General features: G+C 40.5%; 1 protein-coding gene across 2 annotated transcripts; it reads left to right on the top strand.

The window, feature by feature from the left end:
• Positions 1-570: 570 nt before the first annotated feature.
• hrh1 (histamine receptor H1) lies at positions 571-21,148 on the top strand. Of its 2 annotated transcripts, XM_054784679.1 has the most exons (4): positions 571-777; positions 872-929; positions 3,068-3,264; positions 17,572-21,148. In XM_054784679.1, exon 4 carries the CDS (start codon positions 17,728-17,730, stop codon positions 19,333-19,335), a length of 1,608 nt encoding a protein of 535 aa, XP_054640654.1. In that variant the 5' UTR covers positions 571-777; positions 872-929; positions 3,068-3,264; positions 17,572-17,727; the 3' UTR covers positions 19,336-21,148. The 2 variants fall into 2 exon arrangements, with proteins under 2 accessions (XP_054640654.1, XP_054640652.1); XM_054784677.1 differs by having other exon boundaries at positions 571-929.
• Positions 21,149-22,424: the final 1,276 nt, after the last annotated feature.

Genomic DNA, 22,424 nt, shown 5'->3' with positions numbered 1-22,424 from the left:
GACTAGTGGCTCGCGATCGATGATTGGTGACCCCTGCTGTACATATATAATTACTAAATTAATAACTTATAATAAATTATTCTAAACATGTTGTATAATAGATACATCAATGTTGTGCATAATCATTTGTGAGTGACTTACAGAAAAACATTGTTGTTGTTTTTTTACAGTTTTTTTAAAAATATAATTTTGTTTCTTCATTTGTTTCATTTCGTAATTACCCGCTTGTCTGACAGATGGTCCAGATCAGAGGAGACGTAGCTGCAGCGAGCGAGGTGGGGGGGGTGGTCGTAAGTGCTGCCGAGCAGGTCTGGGAAGAATCCGCACAAGAACTCAAATAAATAAATCTCTAGGGGTACTTAATGACAAACAGTATATTTTTCTTAAACGAATGAAAAAAAAATAGGGCTCCAGCAGAAAGGGCACTTTTCTCATGCAGGGCAAAAGGGCAGGCGATTGATTGCACGTGCCTGCTTATATGAACTGCACATGTAGGCTGGTCAGGTTTTCATTCATGGGCTGGAATTGGCCCGTGGGCCGCCAGTTGATTGTCGTTTGCCATTAATGTCCTCCACTGTACTCCTCCTTCAAGCTGCATGAAGAGTCTGCTACTTCTCTGTCTCTCCTGATGCAACGTTTAATGGCTTGTTTTTATGAAAGTGCTGAACTTCGGTGACGTTTGCGGACATTTACTTCATCATCTGTGAGTGAGAAAGAAGAGGTGGCAGGACTGTGACTCACATTCTCCATCAGGTTGTTGTTTGTGTCATTCATGCGGTAGGTAGGGTGAACACTCTGGCAGGCTTCAAAGTAGAGGGGAGAGAGACAGAGGCACACTAGGTTTTTTTTTGTTGTTGTTTTTTGTGTGCAGAGCTTCTAGCCTTGGTCACGCGTTGAATGGGCAGCAGCTGGACTGGAATACATTTCTGGTAAGATCTGAACCTCCTTTTTCGCATGGAGCATTCAGAAGCTAACACTCTTTCCTGTCTTTAAACGTGCGCTTGTTTTCATTCAAAAGTGCGTAATTGCGCGTAAAAGTTGCATGTGCGGTGGCGCAGCGGGCGGCTACAAACGGTGCGCTCTAACGCTTGTTAATTATGTCACACGGGAGTCATTAGGCATCTGAAATGATGCCAGTGTGGAAACAGAACAGGGGAAGGCTCGCTTTAATGTACTTAATGCTTCCGCTGCTTGTTGATGGTCATTACGCACAGCAATTATATCGGACAATTGCGTGTAGAGGCACAATACTGACAAAATATACCCAAAATAATTGATGTATGAACAATCAGGTGTCAGCGAAGGTATTGAATCTGTTATATTTACTTGAATACACGCAACTGACATTATGATTTACATTTTGGCTGCTGCAGGGTGAAATGAGGACATTGACGACGACAACATATTACAATCCACAGGAGGGGGCTGCTGTTCATTAATTGTGTTATATATATTTTTTAAACATAAATCTAGATGCTTACATGAACAATACAGCAGCCTCTGCGCAAATACTGTGTTTCTCTTGGAGATGAATAAAATATAAATCTAGTTTACCTCCTTTACTAGAGAAGCAGTTATTAGATGACTTGTGGCTGGTGCTGCCTGCTTCCTTTCCATTAAGCACTTGACACTTTTCAACTGCAATTTTTATCAAACCCCTAGACTGTCACCATCAGTGACTAAGCAGACAGAATGTATCCTGTCCATTCCTCTCCATAATATTTCTTTCCTTAACCAAACATAGAGCATTCCAGTTTTTGGTGTTATTTTTAAAACTGTTCATAACTTTATTAGGTTCTGCCGCAAATTGCAAATATTCTGTCTCTGCTGTAAAATGCAATTGAGTAGAGGATGCATTATCCATGTGGTCATCGGGTTGCAGTTTGTGGTTACTAATGCGCTCCCATTAATTAATTAAAAACTTAATTTGGATCCATAAACATGAGACTCGCTGGAGAACTAGTTAAAGCGTGAGTCGGCTGAAGAATACATTGTGTGCTTGTGCAGCCACACTGAGGGTGGACAACATCGCTTATGAACTTTTTGTATTTCATGACGTCTCCCAAGCGACAGTGCGCAAAAGAAAAGGACAGCCATCACCCTCAGTCGCGACCGGATAAAGATTATTGAATGCTAATGCATGCTAGAGGGGTCATGGATTCCGTGCGCTGTTACAAAGAGATCTGGGGAGAACAACAACTTCTGTGATGAGGAGGGCAATCAAATGCCGCGACCCATTACATAGAATGACTGTGAACTTATTTAACTCAATAAATTGAATAAGACTCAGTTCATTTTAAACACTGTTTTCTCCTCAGATCAATGTTTCAGCACATTAAAGTTCACTGACAAGAACAATTGACTGCGACAGATTTCACTGCACAACACTTTCATGACCTTTCATGACCTTTCGTGACCTTTGAGGTGGCATGGCTCAGGTGGATGAGTGGTTGTCTCCCAACCTGGAGGTTGTTGGTTCAACCCTCTGTCTTTCTGAGACCATGTGAAAGTTACTGAACACCATGTTGCTCCTAATGCTGTGTCATCAACAGGTAAATATGGTAACAATGGTGAGTCAGTGTGAAGGTAGAAAAGCAATATAAAAGTGAAAGACCATTTACATACTTGTTGAAACTCAAGGTTTCAAAAAGGTTTTTCTTTTAAAACAGGCTCAAAAATGGATACTCACATATTCAGGATTCAGCAGTCGGCAAATGTGCAGATTTTTGGTAAAAAAAAAAAAAAAAGTGGACATTTTTAAATTTTTTGTAACTTCATTTTTTAAATTTATTTGTCTCCAAAAATAGTAATAATAATCATTTGCCCTAAGTTGGTATACATGTAGCATACCTGTACAGTCCCACGTAATGAGATGTCAGTGTAAGAAGGTGGCCCCTTGTTTGTTTGGCTACGGAAGCACAAGCTTTGACAATCAATGTGGTGTATGAGTGTCTCTTTAGCAGGATTAGCTTCTACAGTTAACTTTCTTAAAAGCCGACCTCAAAACTTGCAGTGAGGTGAACACAAGTTAATATATGATTGTATGTGTTTACTGGAATTCCAACAGGCAAGCAGTGTTGATGATGCATACGCGGTCTGGGGAAAGGTCCTCTCCCGACAGCTAGCCAGGGCGACCCAGCAGCCTGTGGAGTAGTGTAGCCACTTGAGAGGGATACGGAGACGGCCACAGAACAACAGAAGTGCACCACAAGGCTAAAGGCTAGAATGTGACTCTGATTCATCTTCCATTACCATTCATTAATGGTGAGTACCTATACATTTTATACTTTCAATGTGATTAATAAGTGTGTGAGGCATAAGTGGGGCTTAAACCTGGATTGCGTAGCTATGACCTGTAACTAGGCTGTTTTTTTTTTTTTTTACATGAGCTGCGTGTCAAAATAGGCCTTTTATATGGGCGTCTCAATTATGTGCGTTTTTTCGCTGTGGTCTCTTGAATAGCAGGTATCTACTGTATTGTACCAAAGTAAATGTTCTACTACTTTGCTGAAATGTTACTTAAGTACAAGTGAGACTACAGGTCTAAAACTATAATTGTATCATAAAGTAAAACTAAAAATGGGCTTGTTTAAAATGTACTAAAGGTAATAGTTACTTTGATATTTTTTTAACAGCAAGAGGGGAGTCTCTCCTGTGTAATGCAAAAAGGACAATGAGATATCTCACACCAGTTGTTTTTAATTAAAGGAAAACTTTTAGCCGCCCTGCAAATGGTTGGCGACTAGTCCAGGTTCTACCTCGCCTCCCACCCAGTCAGCTGGGATAGGCTCCAGACAGAGCCAAACATGTCCAGCCAAACCTGCCCCCCAAAAAATGAACTGAACTTCCTGTTAAGTTTGAGCAGTTGGCTTTCAAAGTTTGTAGAGTTGTTCCTTTTTGGCGTTGCAATGAACAGCAATCCAGTGCAGCTGAAGAGACGCTCACAGGAGTCTGAGGCAAGCAGGCCAGCGTTGACATGATTAGTAAATACAACCATAAAAATATCTACAGTACATACCCTCCTGCTAGCTTGACATTGACGTTCTCCTCTCGTCTCCTCTCTGGTTTTGTACTGGGTTGTCCCAGCTACCTTGAAGAAGGTGTTTCTCCAAGCCGCGTCTACATAATCCACACTGCTTGTCTGTTGTAATCCCAGTGACAATTTCCCATCATATATTAACTTGTGTTCACCTCGCTGCACGTTTTGAGGTCAGATTTTAAGAAAGTTGACTGTGTAAAATAATCCTGTTGAAGACACACACACACACACACACACGCCACCATCTTGTGTTGACGTCATGTTGTTATGTCAGTTCACATCAGGAATGCATGCTATGTAGGCTGTATGTGTACATTTTATGTTTGTTATGTACATTTTATGCTTTACTATCACATATGATAAATTATTACTGACTTAGGATGAATGAGCTGTATTTCGTGCAGAAAAAAACAGCATATTTTTGGAGAAAAAAAATTGACAAAAATCAGCAAATACTGCATGGCGAATGAATGTGTGGGGATCCACTGTATAAATCCAGTCAGAATCATTTAACACACACAATTTGAAATATTTACATTCATAAAGGTTTTCTCCATCTCTCAGATTTTGTCAGAAGCTATGAACATGATTATTATGAGGTGGGGTTGTATAAAGTAAATATGCCTTACCTGCAGCAGAGCGCGCTCAAAAATAAGATGCACTGCAGAGACAGCAACACAGCAACAACAAAAAAATACTGTATCATCCCGTAGGAAATGTTGTTGTCCTTGTGCTCAGCAGTGCATCGCTCAGGTTTGGTCCTTGCACCGCGACCTGCGCCTGCAAAATGGAAGCATGCGGAGCCTTGTCTACTGCTAATGCCCTGACAAATTTAGGGCCGCACACTGAAATAGACTTGCAAAGTAAATCCATCCTGTGGTTAAAAAGTCACCGTCAATATACCATCGTCAATATACATTTTACAGACTATTTTTCATTTTCACGGTGATAGGAAACAAAGTGCGTCCCTTGTCAACTCAATAGGGGGCGCGTACTTACAGTATATCTGGTTGCACATGGGCTGGAAGATGAAAAATGTACTCGCAATGTCTCACATTTTAGTCGCAAAATGCAACCATCTGGATCCCTGAGTCATAAGGACCTCATACAACCACAACACAAAACAGCTCAACTATTACATTAATATTCATGTGACTGCATATGAAGTCATATGAAGCCATTCAAATTCAGAATTTGACAAGGTTTCATTTTCCGCTCTGCGGCGGTGATTGACATGTCCGTCTCCGTCTTCAATGTGATTACAGCGCCAGTCAGGTTCTCCTGACGATCAATCACTGCAGGTGTTTCCAGAAGAAATCTCATCAGGTTTTAATCTTGCACAATCTCGTGATACCTAATACCTACCTACTAATAATTAGGGATGTTAAATACTAATAATTAGAGGTGATTAGGGGTGATTAAAACGTGTTGAGATTTCTTATTTAGAGAAAAGCTGTCTCATGAGAACAGGGCAGCCAGAAGCCAATCAGAACTATGGCATCGCTACCATAAATGATAATACAGTGATAAGGAAGTGGCAATGCACGACTCGAGGCATTATTGGAACCGCATATTAAGAGATAAACGCACACTATAGACTTTGCAATCCAACCCAGTGTCAGCGAGTGACGTGTGGCCGTCTTAGTGTCCAATCAGAAGCTGTAGTAATACTCCATTTGATCAAACTTACTTAAGATGTTTGGACTTGTCTGCACCCTTAATTAACCGTGCGGTTCTATTTACGCTCATTACTTTTGGCTGAGCGCCAACTTTACAAGCTCCAGCGATCACTGGTTTCACTTCACTTCACTTTCACTCCTCATATGTGGAGAAGATCCATGTTGACAATTTAGCAACATGGACGTTATATCTAAGGGGTGCGCATTAAAAGTGAAAGTCAGGAAGTGTTTCTTGCGTCATGCGTTTATTCAGTAATTAAATACAAGCGGTCAACAAAGATGAAGTATCCACAGTCACACAACAATGACGCTTCACCTCCGATCGTACATAAGTATCGGCATCCAACGCTGGTTTGATACCAGTATGAAAGCTGCATAAACCTCCACAAAGCAACCAAACCCCTGACCAGCGAAAGCGCTAAGAAGGCAGAGCTTGGACACACTTATTCGTCACCTGGCAGCACCTTGCCTTCCTGGCAAAACATGCATGCGTGTCAAAAGTGTGGTGCAGGGACCATCTGTGGAACCTGTGCATAAATAAAATAAACAAAAACCCAGCAAAAGTGGAAAATAGGGCAAAAAGGAATAATGGAACTACAACAAGCTAAAATGTTGATACTAATAAGTAATAAAAACACAAAGATTGGTTTTTAAATATATGTTTTTTAATTATAAAGTGATGAAATTATAAATATCAAAGGACATATGGACAGCCCTCATGTACAAGCTGGAACTATTGCCAATTCCGCAACTGAGTGAAAGATGACACAAGAAATACTGTATTGCATTATTATGATATATTATTATTATTATTATTATATATTATCACAACATTAGTTTATTTGGTCTCAAAAAATGGACAGCAAAAATGCGACAACGTATTGGTTGTCCACAAACGTCTTATACACTCTTGATCAAACCAGTCGAAAAATTGCAAGAATTTACATTTTGCACTGTTGGATCTTAAGGAGGTTCTAAGTAGAGCTTCAAAATGAAAAAAGCAGAAATGGGAGTCAGACAAAAACATTTTGGAGTAAGCAATTTATTGCAAACAAGCATTAAAGTGAAATAGGCTGTTCATCAGCTGATGAAAAGTTTAAGATCACAGCCTTTGGCCAAAATCAAACACCAAAATCATGGCAAATGTAGATGCAATGTAATTTTCTGTCAAGTATTCACACTGTCATGATCTCTTGATGGCAAAGGCAAAAAAGCTTTGTCTATTTGAATGTGGCTGGATTGTTGGCTAAGCAAGGTGTCTCGTAACGCACCATTGTTGCTGAGGTTGGACGTAGTGAGGTAGGACGCAGTGAGACAGTCATTTGAAACTTCTTCAAATATCCTGAGGGTTATGGAGCAAAAAAGTCAAAAGGTAGACCCAAAAAAATGTTACCGGCCCTGAGCCGCAGGATTCAGTTGGCTGTCTGTCAAGACATGGGATCCTTGGCCCAAAGGAATGTTATTACCGGTGCCAAGTGCAGTCCAATAACCATCAGATGGCATCTATGAGAGAAGGCTTTTAAAAAAAAAAAAGGCCTCGTCTCCTTCAATGCCATAAAATTTCCCATTTGGAATTTGTCAGCAAGCACCAAACATGGGACATTGAAAGGTGGAAGTTTTATTGTCTGATGAGAAAAAAATGAAACCTTGACAGTCGGCATGGTTTCCAACGTTACTGGCATGACAAGGAGATCCTACCAGAGATGTTTTCCACATGGCACGGTGGAGGGGCGGCCATCATAATCTGGGGTGCTTTTATCTTGTGCAGGGGCGTCAAACAGCAGATGGCTATGTGGAGATGTTGCGGGGGCATTCCTCATGACTGAAGGCCCTCGTCTGTGTGGTAATGACGGGCTTTTTCAACAGGACAACACAGCAGTTCACAATTCCTGCCTGATAAAGGACAGAGGAATAACCTCACCCTTTTGGACCATCCTGCGTGTTCCCCTGATCTAAATCCAATTGACAACAATTGGGATGGATGGCAAGGGAAGTTTACAAAAATTAATTCCAGACAGTGGATGCCCTCTGTGATGCCCATCTTCACCACCTGGACCATTTGATCATCTGATGAACAGCCTAGTTAAGTTTAATGTTTGTTTTCAATAAATTTCTTACTCAGATTTTTTTTTTGTCTCACACCCATTTCTTCTTTTTGCATTTTGAAGCTCTACTTAGAACCTCATTAAGACCCAACAGTGAAAATGTAAATTCTTGCAACTTTCAAACTGGTCTTGAAATTTTCATCAGGAGTGTATAGTGTGATGGAAAAAAAAATATCATAACAAATATAACGTTAATATATCAGATATAACCCACATGTTATCTGTAGACTTACACAAAAAACAAAATCAGGATATCAACCTTTCTCAGAGTGTCAATCGAAAGTAAACATTGTCATTTTTGTAAACGGAAGATGTTTGGGTAAGCAACACGACTGTTATCTGTGGAAACTAGGGCCGTCAAAGTTAAAGTTTCCTTTAAAAGCACTATTTTTTTTTGGCGCGGGATTAATGTGCGCATGTCTTGTTTGACCCTCGGCGCACACCGTAGTTTGAGGAAACGCCGTGGCGTGGCAGTTGTTGTGGAGCCAGAAGCTGAAACAAATATTGAGCAGAAATGGGCAAAGAAAATGATGTTTTGAATGGTAAGTTTACTTCAAAGCCCTGGCAGATGGCTCTCTCGACAAGACCAAAGTTATTTGTGTCACTGTGAGTTGAGTTGTGATGAAGTACATCACCTCTCCGTTGCCAGGAAGAGAAAGACGTTACTGGGGCACTGCTGGTATTTTTTTAATAGTTCTTCATAGAGAGGTATCTTGGCATACGAGTGTCCCAACTAACAAGTGTTTTTTAGATGTAAGCCGCCTTTTGGCTGATTTTTTGCTTTGAACTGCTAGCTAAAATGTGGGCTAGTTACAGGCAGCTATTTTTGGGCTAGCCACCGGGAAAGATTTACAACATCAGTAAACCATACGTACATTATAGTGATGTAATTTATCTTATTTATTATGTATTTTGCAAAGCTATGACAGGAACAGTATCAAATTAAAAGCACTAAATGAATACAGACCCACCATCCACCAACCAGTACGCGTTTGGACTGAACCAACAAATATGCACATTAGCACTCAATAAAGTCCATCAAATCTTACCTTTATGCATTCCCACATAGTATCAGCATTTGGGACCAAAGATGAGGTGAAAGAAAAACCAAAAAAATATCTGTGCAGCGTGGGAGAAGAGAGAGATTCCATTCACAGACTGTCGGACAGTGTGGGACAAGTCGCCGATCGCATTAAACATGTAAAAACTGGGGGATCTCTAACTGTACAAGTTTTAAAAAAATAAATGAATGGCCCATATTTCCAAAATGTATATCCCTTTACAAAAAATTGCTGTAGTTATTTACAAATTATTTTATTTTTCATTTTTGTGTGTGTTTTTTTTCAATCATTGCACCTGAACGTTTCACACGGGCCGGTGGTTGGGGATCCCTGCTTTACAGCATGCTTGGGGATATGATGTGCTCTTTTACACATTTGAAAATACTGTAAGAATGACGCCTTTATAGAATTGGCTTCTTTATTTTACGATGTAAGATTAATGTCTACATCAACAATTGTAATCGTTGAATCATATCAAATCGTATCGTTTGCACACTGTATCGAATTGTTCTGTTTTTAAAATCTATTGGTTTTGAATTGTATCTTAACCCATGTATCTAGATGCATATCAAATTGTTTACCACTAAGAGATTTACATTCCTACTTATTATGAATAAAAACGTCTTTCTATCTGCAATTAATTGCGATTAATGAGTTAACTATGGACAACATATGACTAATCACAATATGATTAATCACAATTAAATATTTTAATGGATTGACGGGCCTAGAGGAACTCTGCCACTACTCTGTCACATGTCAGAATAAAGCATTTCCATAAAGGCCAAATGACGCACACCAGTTCATAAAAGCAAAAGCAATGTACAGAAACACACACATACACACACTCACACCTGCCTCCATGGCAACAGGTATAAGCTTTTTTCCATGCTTGCTCTGTGAGGAATCAATACATCACACAGTCGAGACAAAAGCATCACCTTCAAGACTATCGACAGGGCTTTGATACAAGATGTCTTGCTGCGCTATGCAAATTCACACAAGCTGTGAATAATGCGCGGCCAAGAATTCCATGAATCCAAATGGGCTGTGTCTCTCATAAATACACACTACATTAGCGGTTCAATATCACAGTTTGTCCACTGATGGGATTTGCCACCCTCTCCTCGTTGTGAGTGAGTGTTAAAGAAAGCCAGCTGGACAGTGAACGATAAAGCGCGAGGGAGTCAATCGAAACTTTCAGTTAAAAAAATAACAGCAAATAAGGTTTACATTTCTCGGCCCACCTTGATGGATTATGAATCCCACCCCAAACATTCGCTGAGGCAAAGAAAAGTACTAATCTTTAAGTCTTACATAGCTTTGCAACCCCCACAAACGAAATGAGTCATGCATACGTGTTCTCCCATAACAAGTAAACAAACGGTCCGTCTCACTCTGAAGCTTCACCCTTCATCGTGCTTATCTTCCTCATGAGTGTTCATGTTACAATTATCGATAAAATAACTTTCCTCTCCTGCAACTGAGTGTGACAACACCCTCAAAGTGTCATCTTTTACATATCACCAGCATCAAAGTGTGAACATCCAAGTGATAAGATGAACAGAAACACCTTTTTCCATGAAAGTTCAGTTCGGTTTGGATCGGTAATGCACTATTAATACTGGGTAAGAATTTGGGCTCTTCAAAAGGAACCGGTTCTTTTGGGTCATAAATGGCTTCTCAGATTTTTTTATTGCGTACATTGACTTCTTCCTAAAATATAGTGGGACCTCTTTTCGCACCCCGCTTAGCGTGTTTTCCGGTTAACGTCGAAAATTTAAGCCAAAATTTTGCCCCGGTTTGCATTTTCTGGTTAGCGTACAATATAGTCAATATTGTTGTGTTGTGTTAATACACTGCGCAAGTCCAACTGTGTTCTTATCACAAAACGTCCTTGTTAGAATTCTATTAGTTTGCTAATACATGGAAACAGAAACCGGAAGTAAGCTCCGTCGCCCGCCTATGATGTCATCAGCGGTTGACACTGTTGTTCTTTAGCGAACACAGTTACGCCAAGTCTCAAAGATATTAACACAAAATACGTTTTTATAGTTTTACAATTATAGTTTTACATGCAGAAAACAGATTGAAATTAATATAAATGACAGATGACAGGAATAAATAAACATTTACGGTTACTTTGACCTTCATTGTACACGTCATTATTGACAAAGATGTGGCAGCAAGATCAACACGGATACCACCTTTATGTTTTGCTGTGAGTTATTTCTTAAATTCAATATTGTTTTTCACCTGCTTTGTCAAATTGCTGGCACTTGCAACTTTCTTTGGCTCTATTTTGGGTTTATTTTGCAGCAATGATCAAAAGAAAAGCAGCGACTTGAGGTGAGAAACATTATTAAATTTAAGAAATAACTCATGGGAAAACAGAAAGATGGTGTCCGTATTGATCTCGCTGCCACGTCGTGTCTTTGGCAACAACCACGTCTTCAATGATGGTAAAAGTAACCTAAAATGTTCATTTAGCCCTTTCATTTAACATTTATATGTAGTGATATGCATTTCAAATTGATTTCTGCATGTAAAACTATAAAAACAAATTAGACTTTCTGGAAGGAAGTAATTGGATTTACATTCTTTGATGATGAGACAACATCTCAGGACGTGCACTTCGGGTTTGCTCATCAGAGCTTGCTGATGTGCTTGCTGACATATTTAACCTGTCGCTTGCACAAGCATCTGTACCGACATGCTTTAAGTCCACCACCATAGTGCCCGTACCCAAGAAGAGCAACGTGACCTGCTTGAATGACTATCGCCCTATAGCACTCACTCCTATTGTTATGAAGTGCTTCGAAAGAATAGTCATGACCCACATCAAAAAGAGCATCCCGGCGGCAACTGTGGACCCTCTACAGTTTGCATATCGCCAGAACCGGTCCACGGATGATGCAGTCAACACTGCCATCCACACAGCCCTTTCTCACCTACAGGGCCAGGACACATACGTCAGAATGCTATTTATAGACTATAGCTCTGCTTTTAATACAGTCTGCCCCCACAAACTCACAAATAAGCTCCTCACACTTGGCCTGTCTCCCTCCCTCTGTAACTGGGTGTTTAACTTTCTCACAGGCAGGCCCCAGTCAGTCAGAGTCCACAATCGCACATCCAGCTCAAGAATTGTGAGCACTGGGACCCCACAGGGGTGTGTGCTGAGTCCGCTCCTCTACACGCTCTTCACCTACGATTGCGTGGCCTCCCAGAACAACACCAGCATCATTAAATTTGCGGATGACACTACAGTCATTGGCCTGATCACTGGTGGTGTTGAAACATCATACAGAAGAGAGGTGGCGGACCTCATAGCTTGGTGTCGTGATAACAATCTCCTTCTCAATACAGAGAAGACCAAAGAGATGATCATTGACCCAAGAACAAGGGAAAAGGAGCCGCATAGACCCCTGTTTATTGATGAGACTGAGGTGGAGAGGGTGAAAACCTTCAAGTTCCTTGGCACACACATCAGCGAGGACCTCACCTGGTCTCACAACACCCAACAAATTCTGAAGAAGTCCCAAAGGAGACTGTACTTCCTGAGAAGACTGAGGAAATTTGGCATGCCCACCACAATCCTGAGTTGCTTCTACAGATGCACTATCGAAAGTGTCCTTACCGCCTCCATCACAGTTTGGTACGGTAACTGTACAACACGTGATAGGAAGGCACTCCAGCGGGTGATCAAGACCTCACAGAACATTGTTGGGGCAGCCCTCCCCTCACTGCAAGACATTTATAAATCTAGAGTCCTACGCAGAACACACAACCTCATCAAGGACAGCACACATCCACAACACTCATTATTCACACTCCTACCGTCAGGCAGACGCTACAGGAGTTTGAAGTCCAGGACCACAAGGCTGGCAAACAGCTTTTACCCACAGGCCATCAGGCTCCTCAACGAAGCACTCGCACACGCCGCACGCAACACACGCACACACTCATAGCACTTTATTTATTTATTTATTTATTTATTTATTTGTATTATTTACTTGTATTAATGTCTCTTCTGTTGTTGTTGCTTAATTTATTGGTATATATGTTTATGTGTTTATGTTTCTTATGTTCTTATTCTTTCATTTGTTTTCTTTCTTTTCTTGGGAGAATGAACAGAATAAGATTTTCATTGCATGGCATAACTGCTGTTTTACTATGCACATGACAATAAAACTCTCTTGATCTCTTGATCTCTTGATCTTGATTCTTTCTTATGGGAAAATTGATTCAGTCAGAGTATGTTTCAGTTGGACCTTCCGGAACGAATTAATGACACTAACAAAGGTCACTAACCACTGTATGTGTAACAAAATCAACAAAGCATTACTCAACCAAATATAAATTAAACTGTGCAAAAATAAAAGACAAAGCAGCATCCAGGTAACAGTTTTTGCTTGTCTCTAGTGAAGAATGGCATTCAGAAACACAAAGTGTCTTAGCATTTCCCTCACCCCTCCAGCTTGCTTATGTGTGACATCCCTCTCTCCCACTTCTGCTTAGCATCGATACACATGGCACCACACATTTTGACTACCGTAATCACGTGCGGCTTTAACAGAAAAAAAGACAAGAAAAACAGGAGGACTCCCGTCCTTCACTTCAAAGAGTCGTTTTGTTTGCGAGCCACCCATCACTAATACCTGTCAACATTTGCATTTGAAAAGAAGGGACATTTCCTGGAAGATATACCTTCCATTGCCCAATGTCCTCACAGATTGCTGTGGCTCCAGTGTGGGTAGCATCAACATTGTCACCTGCAGTACCAGACAGGATTTTATTTTGGGATGAAAGTTCAAATACAACAATTTTACAGGAAGCTATTTAAATGGGAGGTCAACAGGGAAAAAGATAAAAAGATGGGAGTTTCCCAGGGTTGACAAGGATGCCACTATGTGACTTACAAAGCAATTTGTGCATCGTCTACGCAGTGTGACATCACAGCAGGTATATGTAAAGGTATGCACCTTCCTTGGTTGGAAGCCCAAAGACCAGATCGATTGGTTCTGGGGTGCCTTCCAAACCAGTAGGGTGTATATCCATGTCGTGTGTAGTAAGCACCACATACTCATACCAGTGATGTTTCAGCTTCGGTTCTAATGTTCCCAGCATATTCCCAGCATATTCAGTCCAGTCAAACCTTTCAGTGGTCCCGTTAACCTGGGGGCGATAGGGGGTTGTGTGAGTTTTGGTGATCCCAGTGCCCTTGCAAAGCTCCTTCACCACAGCACCCTCAAAGTTGCAACCTTGGTCTGCATGCAACTTTGCTGGAAACCCAAAGCGACAGAAGACGTTTTTCCACAGTACTCAAGCCACAGTTGTAGCTTTTTGGTCTTTCGTTGGCTACGCTTGTGCGTAATGGGAGAAATGGTCCGTTAGAATGAGGACCTTCTCAATACCACCTTTTGCTTCATCCAATGTCGGAAAGTCTACACACACAAGCTCCGTTGGTGCGCTACTGTGGATGCTGACCAAGGGAGCCCTTAATCTAGCTGTTGGGGTCTGCCTGAGACAACATCGCTCACATTTTTCACATCAAGTTTTGACCTCCTTGAACATTCCAGGCCAATAAAATCTCTCTCTGATCATCTGGAGTGTCTGTCACATCCAAGGTGTCCAAAATCATCATGCACTGTAGTCTTGACTGAAGCTTGCAGTTTTTCTGGCAACAGTAACTGCTCCACTATTCCCCTCTGATAAATGTTGATGGTGCAATTCAATTCCATCTTTGACCACCAACTTCCTCCACTCCTTTAAAAGAAGGTCCCCCTTCTTATCACCACTTGCTCTCTCGCTGCTTTTTGTTTTCCTATTCCGAATTTTAAAGAACAGGACCGGATCGATAACAGGATCTTTCTTCTGTCCTTTTCTGAGTTCTTGCTTTGTGATTGATGGCAGCGATTCACTTCCCACGTCAGAGTATGGCTTATCTGGCATGCCTAACTGAGGGTTTGGCGAATCAGCACAATCAGACACGTTGGTCTCTTCATCCACCGGCCCACTCTGACCAGCACTGGTTTGTACCAGCTGACGACAGGATTGCAAGTGTAACCCTGTGTTCGCCTGTGTTCGCCCTGCTTCACAGTGTGAAGCAGGGCGAACACAGGACCTTCGCAATGGGAGACAAGCGTGCTGACCACACGGCCAAAAGCCCGGACTGTCGATCGCGTGTTCAGCACAGCTCTCAAGGCAGAGAGAGTGAGGTTTACCAACGTACACTTGCACAGTCTCACAGGCTGGCATTCGTTACACAAGACTTCAGTGACTTCTTTACTGGACATCCGAGAAAGATTGGCATTGCTTCGTCCGCTTCGGTATTAGATGTCAAAGTCAAAAGCTGACAGCGCTGACACCCACCTTTGCCCTGTAGCATCCAGCTTTGTAGATGACATCACATACTTCAGGGGATTGTTATCACTGAGGACAGAAAACTTGCGTCCATAGAGATGGTCATAGAACTTTGAGTGCCAGGAATTCATGTTTATGAGCTGGGTACCTCGTTTCCACTGGACTCAAACGTCTACTAGCATAGGCAATTACCTTCTCTTCTCCATTCTGAAGTTGAGCCAAAACAGCACCTAAAGCATCTGTTTGGAGCACAAATGGTAGATTGTAGTCAGGGTAGCCAAGTACTGAGGCAGTGGTAAGTCTGTCCTTTAAGGCTTGAAAGGCCCCCTCACACTCGTCTGTTCATAAAAATAGTGGCTGTGGCCCTGAGTTCTTCTGCTCACTCCTCTTCTTCTTCCTTGGATGACCTGTTGTGCTAGCTAGCTCAGGGTTCTGGCTCTGTTGCTTTATAGTGAATGTGTGTGGCCAATCATGTTGCTACTCTTCCCCTTGTACTTGTTTTATTTACAGCAGTTTGCAGTTTATACACAACTGGTAATTGCAGACTTACATTTAACTCAGTGATATCAAAAGTTGTACTCAAACAACCACAAAATGCGAACCAGGAAGCGATTGTGGTGCTTACACATGACCTCTTTATTTACACTTTACACAAAGGAAATGGAACTCTTAATAGTCAACTAAATTTCCCAATGTTGTAAACTTACACTACAAATTATTTAACATTGAAACCATATAATATAAGAATATAAAATAAATGATGAACAAAAACAATTGGATGGGGCAAAAACAATGACAGAGATGCTAATTATTCTGCTTACGTTCACATAAAGGAAATCGAACTGAAGGTCAGACAGCAACAAACAGGAAACACCCAAGATAAAGTACAACCATGAGGCACCGGAACAACAGACAACAAGTGAGGTGCACAAACTACAGTGGCTTCTGCTGGCACAATTAAGCCACTGGCTACATGCACACTTTTAGACTGTTTTTCGGTAATTAATTATTTTTTTAAACGTTAAAATGCTGTTTTACAGACAGAGTGTGTTATTATGCACTGATATCTGTATCAACGATGTGGCTGTCGCTTCAGTCTCAATTGTACACTACTACTACGACTGCTACACAGGAAGCTAAAGAGGTAGTTGTTTGCTCACTCTGAGGAAAACACTGCCCCCCTAGAGTTTTGGTAGAGAATTGCAAGTCACAAGCTCAGCCTAACTCAAATCTGATGAAACATATCTACAAAGCTAAATCTGAATTCTTTTACATATTTTAAGGGTTTTTTTTAAAGTAAAGCAGTAATTACTTTCCTTGGTAATACATTTGTGAAAGAGTAATTACTAATTAAATTACTTGTGCTACCCACATTGGTGTATGAACGTGAGTGAATGTTTGGTGGTGGTCGGAGAGGCCGTGGGCGTGAATTGGCAGCCACGTTGCCGTCAGACTACCCCAGGGCAGCTGTGTATACAGATGTAGTTTGCCACAGTCAGTGTTGGGGTTCGATGGGGTTCACTTAACTGTGTAGTGCTTTCAAAAGCGCTACAAAATTGAATCCATTATTATTATTATTATTATTATTACAAGTTACATTGGAGTATAAGTCGCATTTACTGGTATTTATTATCAATCTGTCATTAGAGCAAGATTTTTTTTTGAGAGAGAGTCATGGCTTGGCTTCTAACAAATGTTGTTACACATGATATAATCTTATTGCAGGATATTATAGAGCACACAGAGAATCTTGTATTGTCGCTCTTTTGTGGGATTACTGTGTAAAAAGAGGTCAGTGTACGACAACAAACCACTATCACAATAAGATTTTATGTACTTACTATTCACCGCTCTCTGTCGAACCCATTAAAGGACTGTACCAATGCGTGTTGTATAAAAAATGTAAATGTAAAAAATTGTTTACCGTATGGAAATTCTGGTATTGGCCCAAATGTAACACACTATTTTGTTCCTAGAAAAAAACTGAAAAAGCTGACTCATCTTCTATTCAGGTTCTAGAGCTTTATAGATGACTTCTCCCTGACTTCTCCCCAGAGCGTTTCTTTCTGTCACTCACACATACACACCGGTGACCTGGGTAGAACTTTTTAAAAATTGCAATCTGCCAGTTGTTGAGAACATTATGTAAAAAAATGTGGATTTGAAACAGGAGCTTATATTCAGGGTCATCTTATATTCAATTCAGTATGGTAACCAATAGTAATGGACGGGGGTTCTGTTACAGCTGACATCTGAGGGTTAAAAAAACATCAGCAGACTTCTAACGCTTATTCTCCACTTATTCTACTTATGTCTTCCAGGTGTAAACAGGCGAGATTGATATAATCAATGGACTACCGATTGAGACAACACTGAGTACAACCTTTCGGTTCTTACCTCATCAGACCCTATTTCTCCACACGCTCAGACCAACAGCTGTGTTTACGACCATGGGACTGGATTGATAAGTTCATAGTATGGAATCTGCTCTGTTACTCTCCACGGTCCATCTACACCTGAACACAAACAGCTACGACAACAACAGCAGCATCTGCACCAGCCGGGGCATCCACCCGGATGACCCTAACGCTTTGACGCTCAATCAGTCGCTTTCGCTTCATGGCAGACTTCACAGCGCCCTCCTGGGTGTCTCTCTGGGCTTCCTCTCCCTCCTCACCATCATAATGAACCTGCTGGTTCTTTACGCCGTGAAGAAAGAGAAGAGCTTGCACACGGTGGGGAACCTCTATGTTGTTAGTTTATCCGTAGCTGATTTGATCGTCGGAACCACGGTGATGCCGCTCAACCTGGTGTATCTGCTGGAGGACGAGTGGAAGCTGGGCAGGGCCATCTGCCAGTTTTGGCTGATTATGGATTATGTGGCGAGCACTGCATCCATTTTTAGCTTGTTTATCCTCTGTTTGGATCGGTACCGTTCTGTCAGACAGCCGCTCAAGTACCTCAAGTATCGAACACGGGGGAAAGCGAGCGTGATGATATCCGGAGCCTGGCTGCTGTCAATGATGTGGATTGTTCCTATTCTAGGATGGAGGTCCTTCACCTGTGTAGAGCTTAAACCCGAAGAGGAAAACAAGTGTGACACAGACTTCCGCTTCGTTACATGGTTCAAAGTTATTACAGCTGTCTTTAATTTTTATATACCTTCAGTTTTGATGCTTTGGTTTTACACTCACATCTACTTAGCAGTGAGGCAACACTTAAGAGACAGAGAGAGGATCATCCATCCAACAAATTCATTTGGGGAAAATGAGAATGGGCAAAATGCTCAGACATTAAACGCCTCGAAGTCTCCCGAAAAGGAAAGTGAGGCGCCAATGAAACTGTTAAAAAGGCAGCTTGACCAGAAGCTTCTAGATCAGACGTACTCCCTTGAGGAGTTTGAGAAGACCAAAAGTGCCCTTTCCAGATCGCACAGAAAGATCGGGGCGCAGTGTCCAGAGCTGGCAGTGACAAAACAACTGGCAGTGTCTACTAAACCAGGAGAGGTCTCCTTATCCCCTGAGGAGAAGAACCAGGAGGCTGTTGTTCCTGTCAGTCCCCCTTCTTTGCAATTAGAAGATGTTGTTTCAGAAGTCAATCGTGAATCATCTTTAAATGAATGCCACGTCACAGTACCAAACCCGGTCAGTAGCGTTTGTGACATCAGTCAGGTGCAGAGTTGTACATCTGTGGTTAACAACAACTATGACCCCAGTCACGCTTTACCATGGTCCAAGGCGGGCGACGACGCCGACCTGGACGTAGCCAATGAGGTGACTCTGAGACAAACGTGGCAAAGGTTCGTGGAACACTCTAGGGAGAGGCTTCAAAGCCTGAGGATCCACAAAGAGCATAAGGCAGCCAGGCAGTTGGGCTTCATCATTGCAGCGTTCCTGCTGTGTTGGATTCCGTACTTCATAACCTTCATGGTGATGGCGTTCTGCAGAGAGTGCGTGCACCACGATCTGCACATGTTCACCATATGGCTTGGCTACATCAACTCCACCCTCAACCCTTTCATATACCCGCTCTGTAATAGGAATTTTAAACGAGTCTTCAAAAACATTCTTCACATCAATTTGTGACAGTAGTTCCAGCGTCTCTCTGTTTTACCAGTCGGGTGTTGAGACTTTTATACACTTTAGGGGAGGGGTGGCCGAATGTGGCCCAGGGTCCTCAGCTTGTTTCTTAGTGGCCCGCGGCACATTATAAAAATACAATTACACAAGAAAACTAACATAAACAACAGCAAATTACAAAAAGGCGTAATGTAACAAGAAAAATTAAATGTTGGTGCTAATAATACATACAGAGATACAGGCTGTATTTTATTTAAAGGGGCCGTATCTTAAATTTCCAACTTTTCAGACTTATGTACAGTGCCCTCCAGGATTACTGGAACAGTGAGGTCAATTTTTTATTTTTGCTGTAGACTGAAAACATTTGGGTTTGAAATCAAAAGATGAATATGAAAACAGAGAGCAACTTTGCAGATTTATTTCCAAGTATTTACATCCCAATTTGATACACAGTCAGAACTTAGCAATGATGCATTCACGGTCTTACAGAAAGTTGGATATTTGTAACTCTTTTCAAAAATGCACATTTTCATTGGAAAATAAATATTTGAGCATTGGGGAAGCCCCAACAAGGAGGCTGAAGAGCTGCATGTGACTCCGGAGCCTCGGGTTGCCGACTCCTGACTTAGACGATAGCATTTTTGTTTGAATGCACCCATTTTTCATGTGAGCAAAAATACTGGAACATATGAATAACAGGTGTGTTTTGTTGCCCAAGTGTGTCTTATTCCATTGCTTATTCAATCAATACATAGCATTTTCAGACTGGGTATGATTGGTTTTGCCTGTGCAGACTGCATTTAGAGGTGAAAACAACATGAGAACCAGAGCGATGCCACGGGCAAAAACAAGCAATTGTGAAACTGAGAGAAGATGGAAAATCAGAGCCATTGCGCATTGGTCATTGCCAGTACAACCATTTGGAATATACTGAAGACGAAATAAACTACTGGTTTACTAAGTAACAGACATGGAAGAGGTAGACCAACGAATATATCAGCAGCTGAGGACAGAAACATTGTGAGAACTGTTAAGAAAGATGCTAAAAGTGACATCAGCAACAACTTACAGAGGGCAGGAGCAAAGCTATCACTATCTCCTGTTCATTGAAGACTTCCTGAGCAAAAGTACAATGACTACACCAGAAGATGCAAACCACTTATTAGCAAGAAGAATAGTAAGGCCAGACTTGCTAAGAAAAAATCTGAGACAAAAGTTTCATGGACTGATGATTTTTTTTTTTTTTGCCTCATCGCTGTACTTTTTGACAAACCTGGCCTTCCTATTATTCATGCTAACACAGGCATGTCCACAATGTTTCCACATACTGAAAAATGAAAGGATGCAAGGGCCACTGTGATATTTTGTAAAGCAACATATGTACAGTAGATACGCTAGGAAGTTTATATAGTTCAAGAGAAAAATGCATTTCAGTTTCCCACCCCATTTTTTCTGTTTTTTTATTTTCCAAATATTTAAACATTTTTCTTAAAAATTTTAATGGATAAAATGTAATTTTTTCTTTTCGTATTTGTATGACTTTATTCCCATATTCTTTTACTGAGATAGATACTTTATTAATCTCCAAGAGATTCTCTCCCATAATATAACGTTTTCGCAAACCTAATTTTACCAAAAATGTCAACTGTATTTTGTTTGTTTCTCTTATTACTACTTCTTAATTTATTATTTCAACTCTAGGCTACTGAAATGATATTATTTTTCCTCATAATGTTACGAGTTTAGTCTCATAAAATTACTACTTTATTCTTTTAATATTTTGACGTTATTCTTGTAAAATGACAGCTGTCTTTTTCCATTAATGCTGTTTTTTTTTATTTTCCACTTATTTCAACTTTCTTCTTGTAAATTTTTTTGTCTTTATTATTTATTCCCATAATATTTTGACTTTATTCTTCTAACATTATAATTTTTTACGCAACCTACAGTAATTTTCCAAAAATTACAACTTTATTTTATTTTGTTTGTTTCTCATAATGTTACGACTTTTTACAAAAACATTTTTTTTTTATATTTCAACTTTATGCTACTAAAATGACGTTATTTTTCCTCATAATATAAGTTTATTCTTGTAAAATTGTGACTTTTTTCTTGTTAGAATACAACTTTTTGACTTATTCTTGTAAAATTATTATCCGTTTCCTTTTTTCCTTCAAATTGACCAACTATTTAAACTTTCTTCCTCAAAATTTTATCTCACATAATTATGACTTTATTCTCATGACATCACAATTTTTTCCGCAACCTAATTTTCCAAAAATTACCACTCTATTTGTTGTTTTGTTTGTTTCTCATAATATTACGGCTTTTAAAAAAAAAAAAAAGGATTTTTTCTTTAATAATCCAACTTTATGCTGCTAAAACGATGTTATTTTTTCTCATAATGTTATGATGTTATTCTCGTAAAATTACCACTTTCTTGTTAAATTATATTTTTAGAATGTGCCACAGGCCAATTAAAAAAACAGTACCCACTTTGGACATCCCTGTAATGAGTGGTGAGATTTCAAGCCAAGTCGACTAATGAGGTTCAACCTTCGGATGTTTAATAACACCACCACCATGTGATCTATTTGTTTGTTAACAGCACAGGCAACACAGTAGGGGTGCATGTTTTGACAAATTTTCCCACTTTTGTGATGGGGTTAAGAAGTTGAAGAGTTACACAAACAAATACATAAAAAACCCAAAATGATTCTCCTCTAGAGTACATTTTTATTATCCTCCCGATAGAAAAGCAAGTACTGTATTGATTTTGAGAGATATCTGACACAAGAAGACGGAAGTAGCTGAAGGTAACTTAAGGTCAGATCAGTGTATTTTTTCCTTTCTGGTTATAAGGGTGTTTGATGGACGCAGGATAAAAAACAAAGTGATGATGCAGGTACCAAGGGACAAGTGTCACCTCGGCAACCTAGTTGTCTCATTTCTATTCAGAGATTATAGTGCTTCGATGGATCCCTGTTGCTACTCCACATGCTCTCCCTGCATGCTTTCGGGTCCGTATACCCAGATGATGCTCTGCAAATGCAAGTCCATCATGCACTTGTGACTATGCTGTTTCAAGGTTTACA

Source organism: Dunckerocampus dactyliophorus, chromosome 8 (genome assembly GCF_027744805.1).
Source record: "Dunckerocampus dactyliophorus isolate RoL2022-P2 chromosome 8, RoL_Ddac_1.1, whole genome shotgun sequence".
NCBI classification, from domain to species: Eukaryota; Metazoa; Chordata; class Actinopteri; order Syngnathiformes; family Syngnathidae; genus Dunckerocampus; species Dunckerocampus dactyliophorus.
The sequence above is the reverse complement of the archived record's forward strand: the minus strand, read 5'-3'. Positions and strand labels throughout refer to the sequence as shown.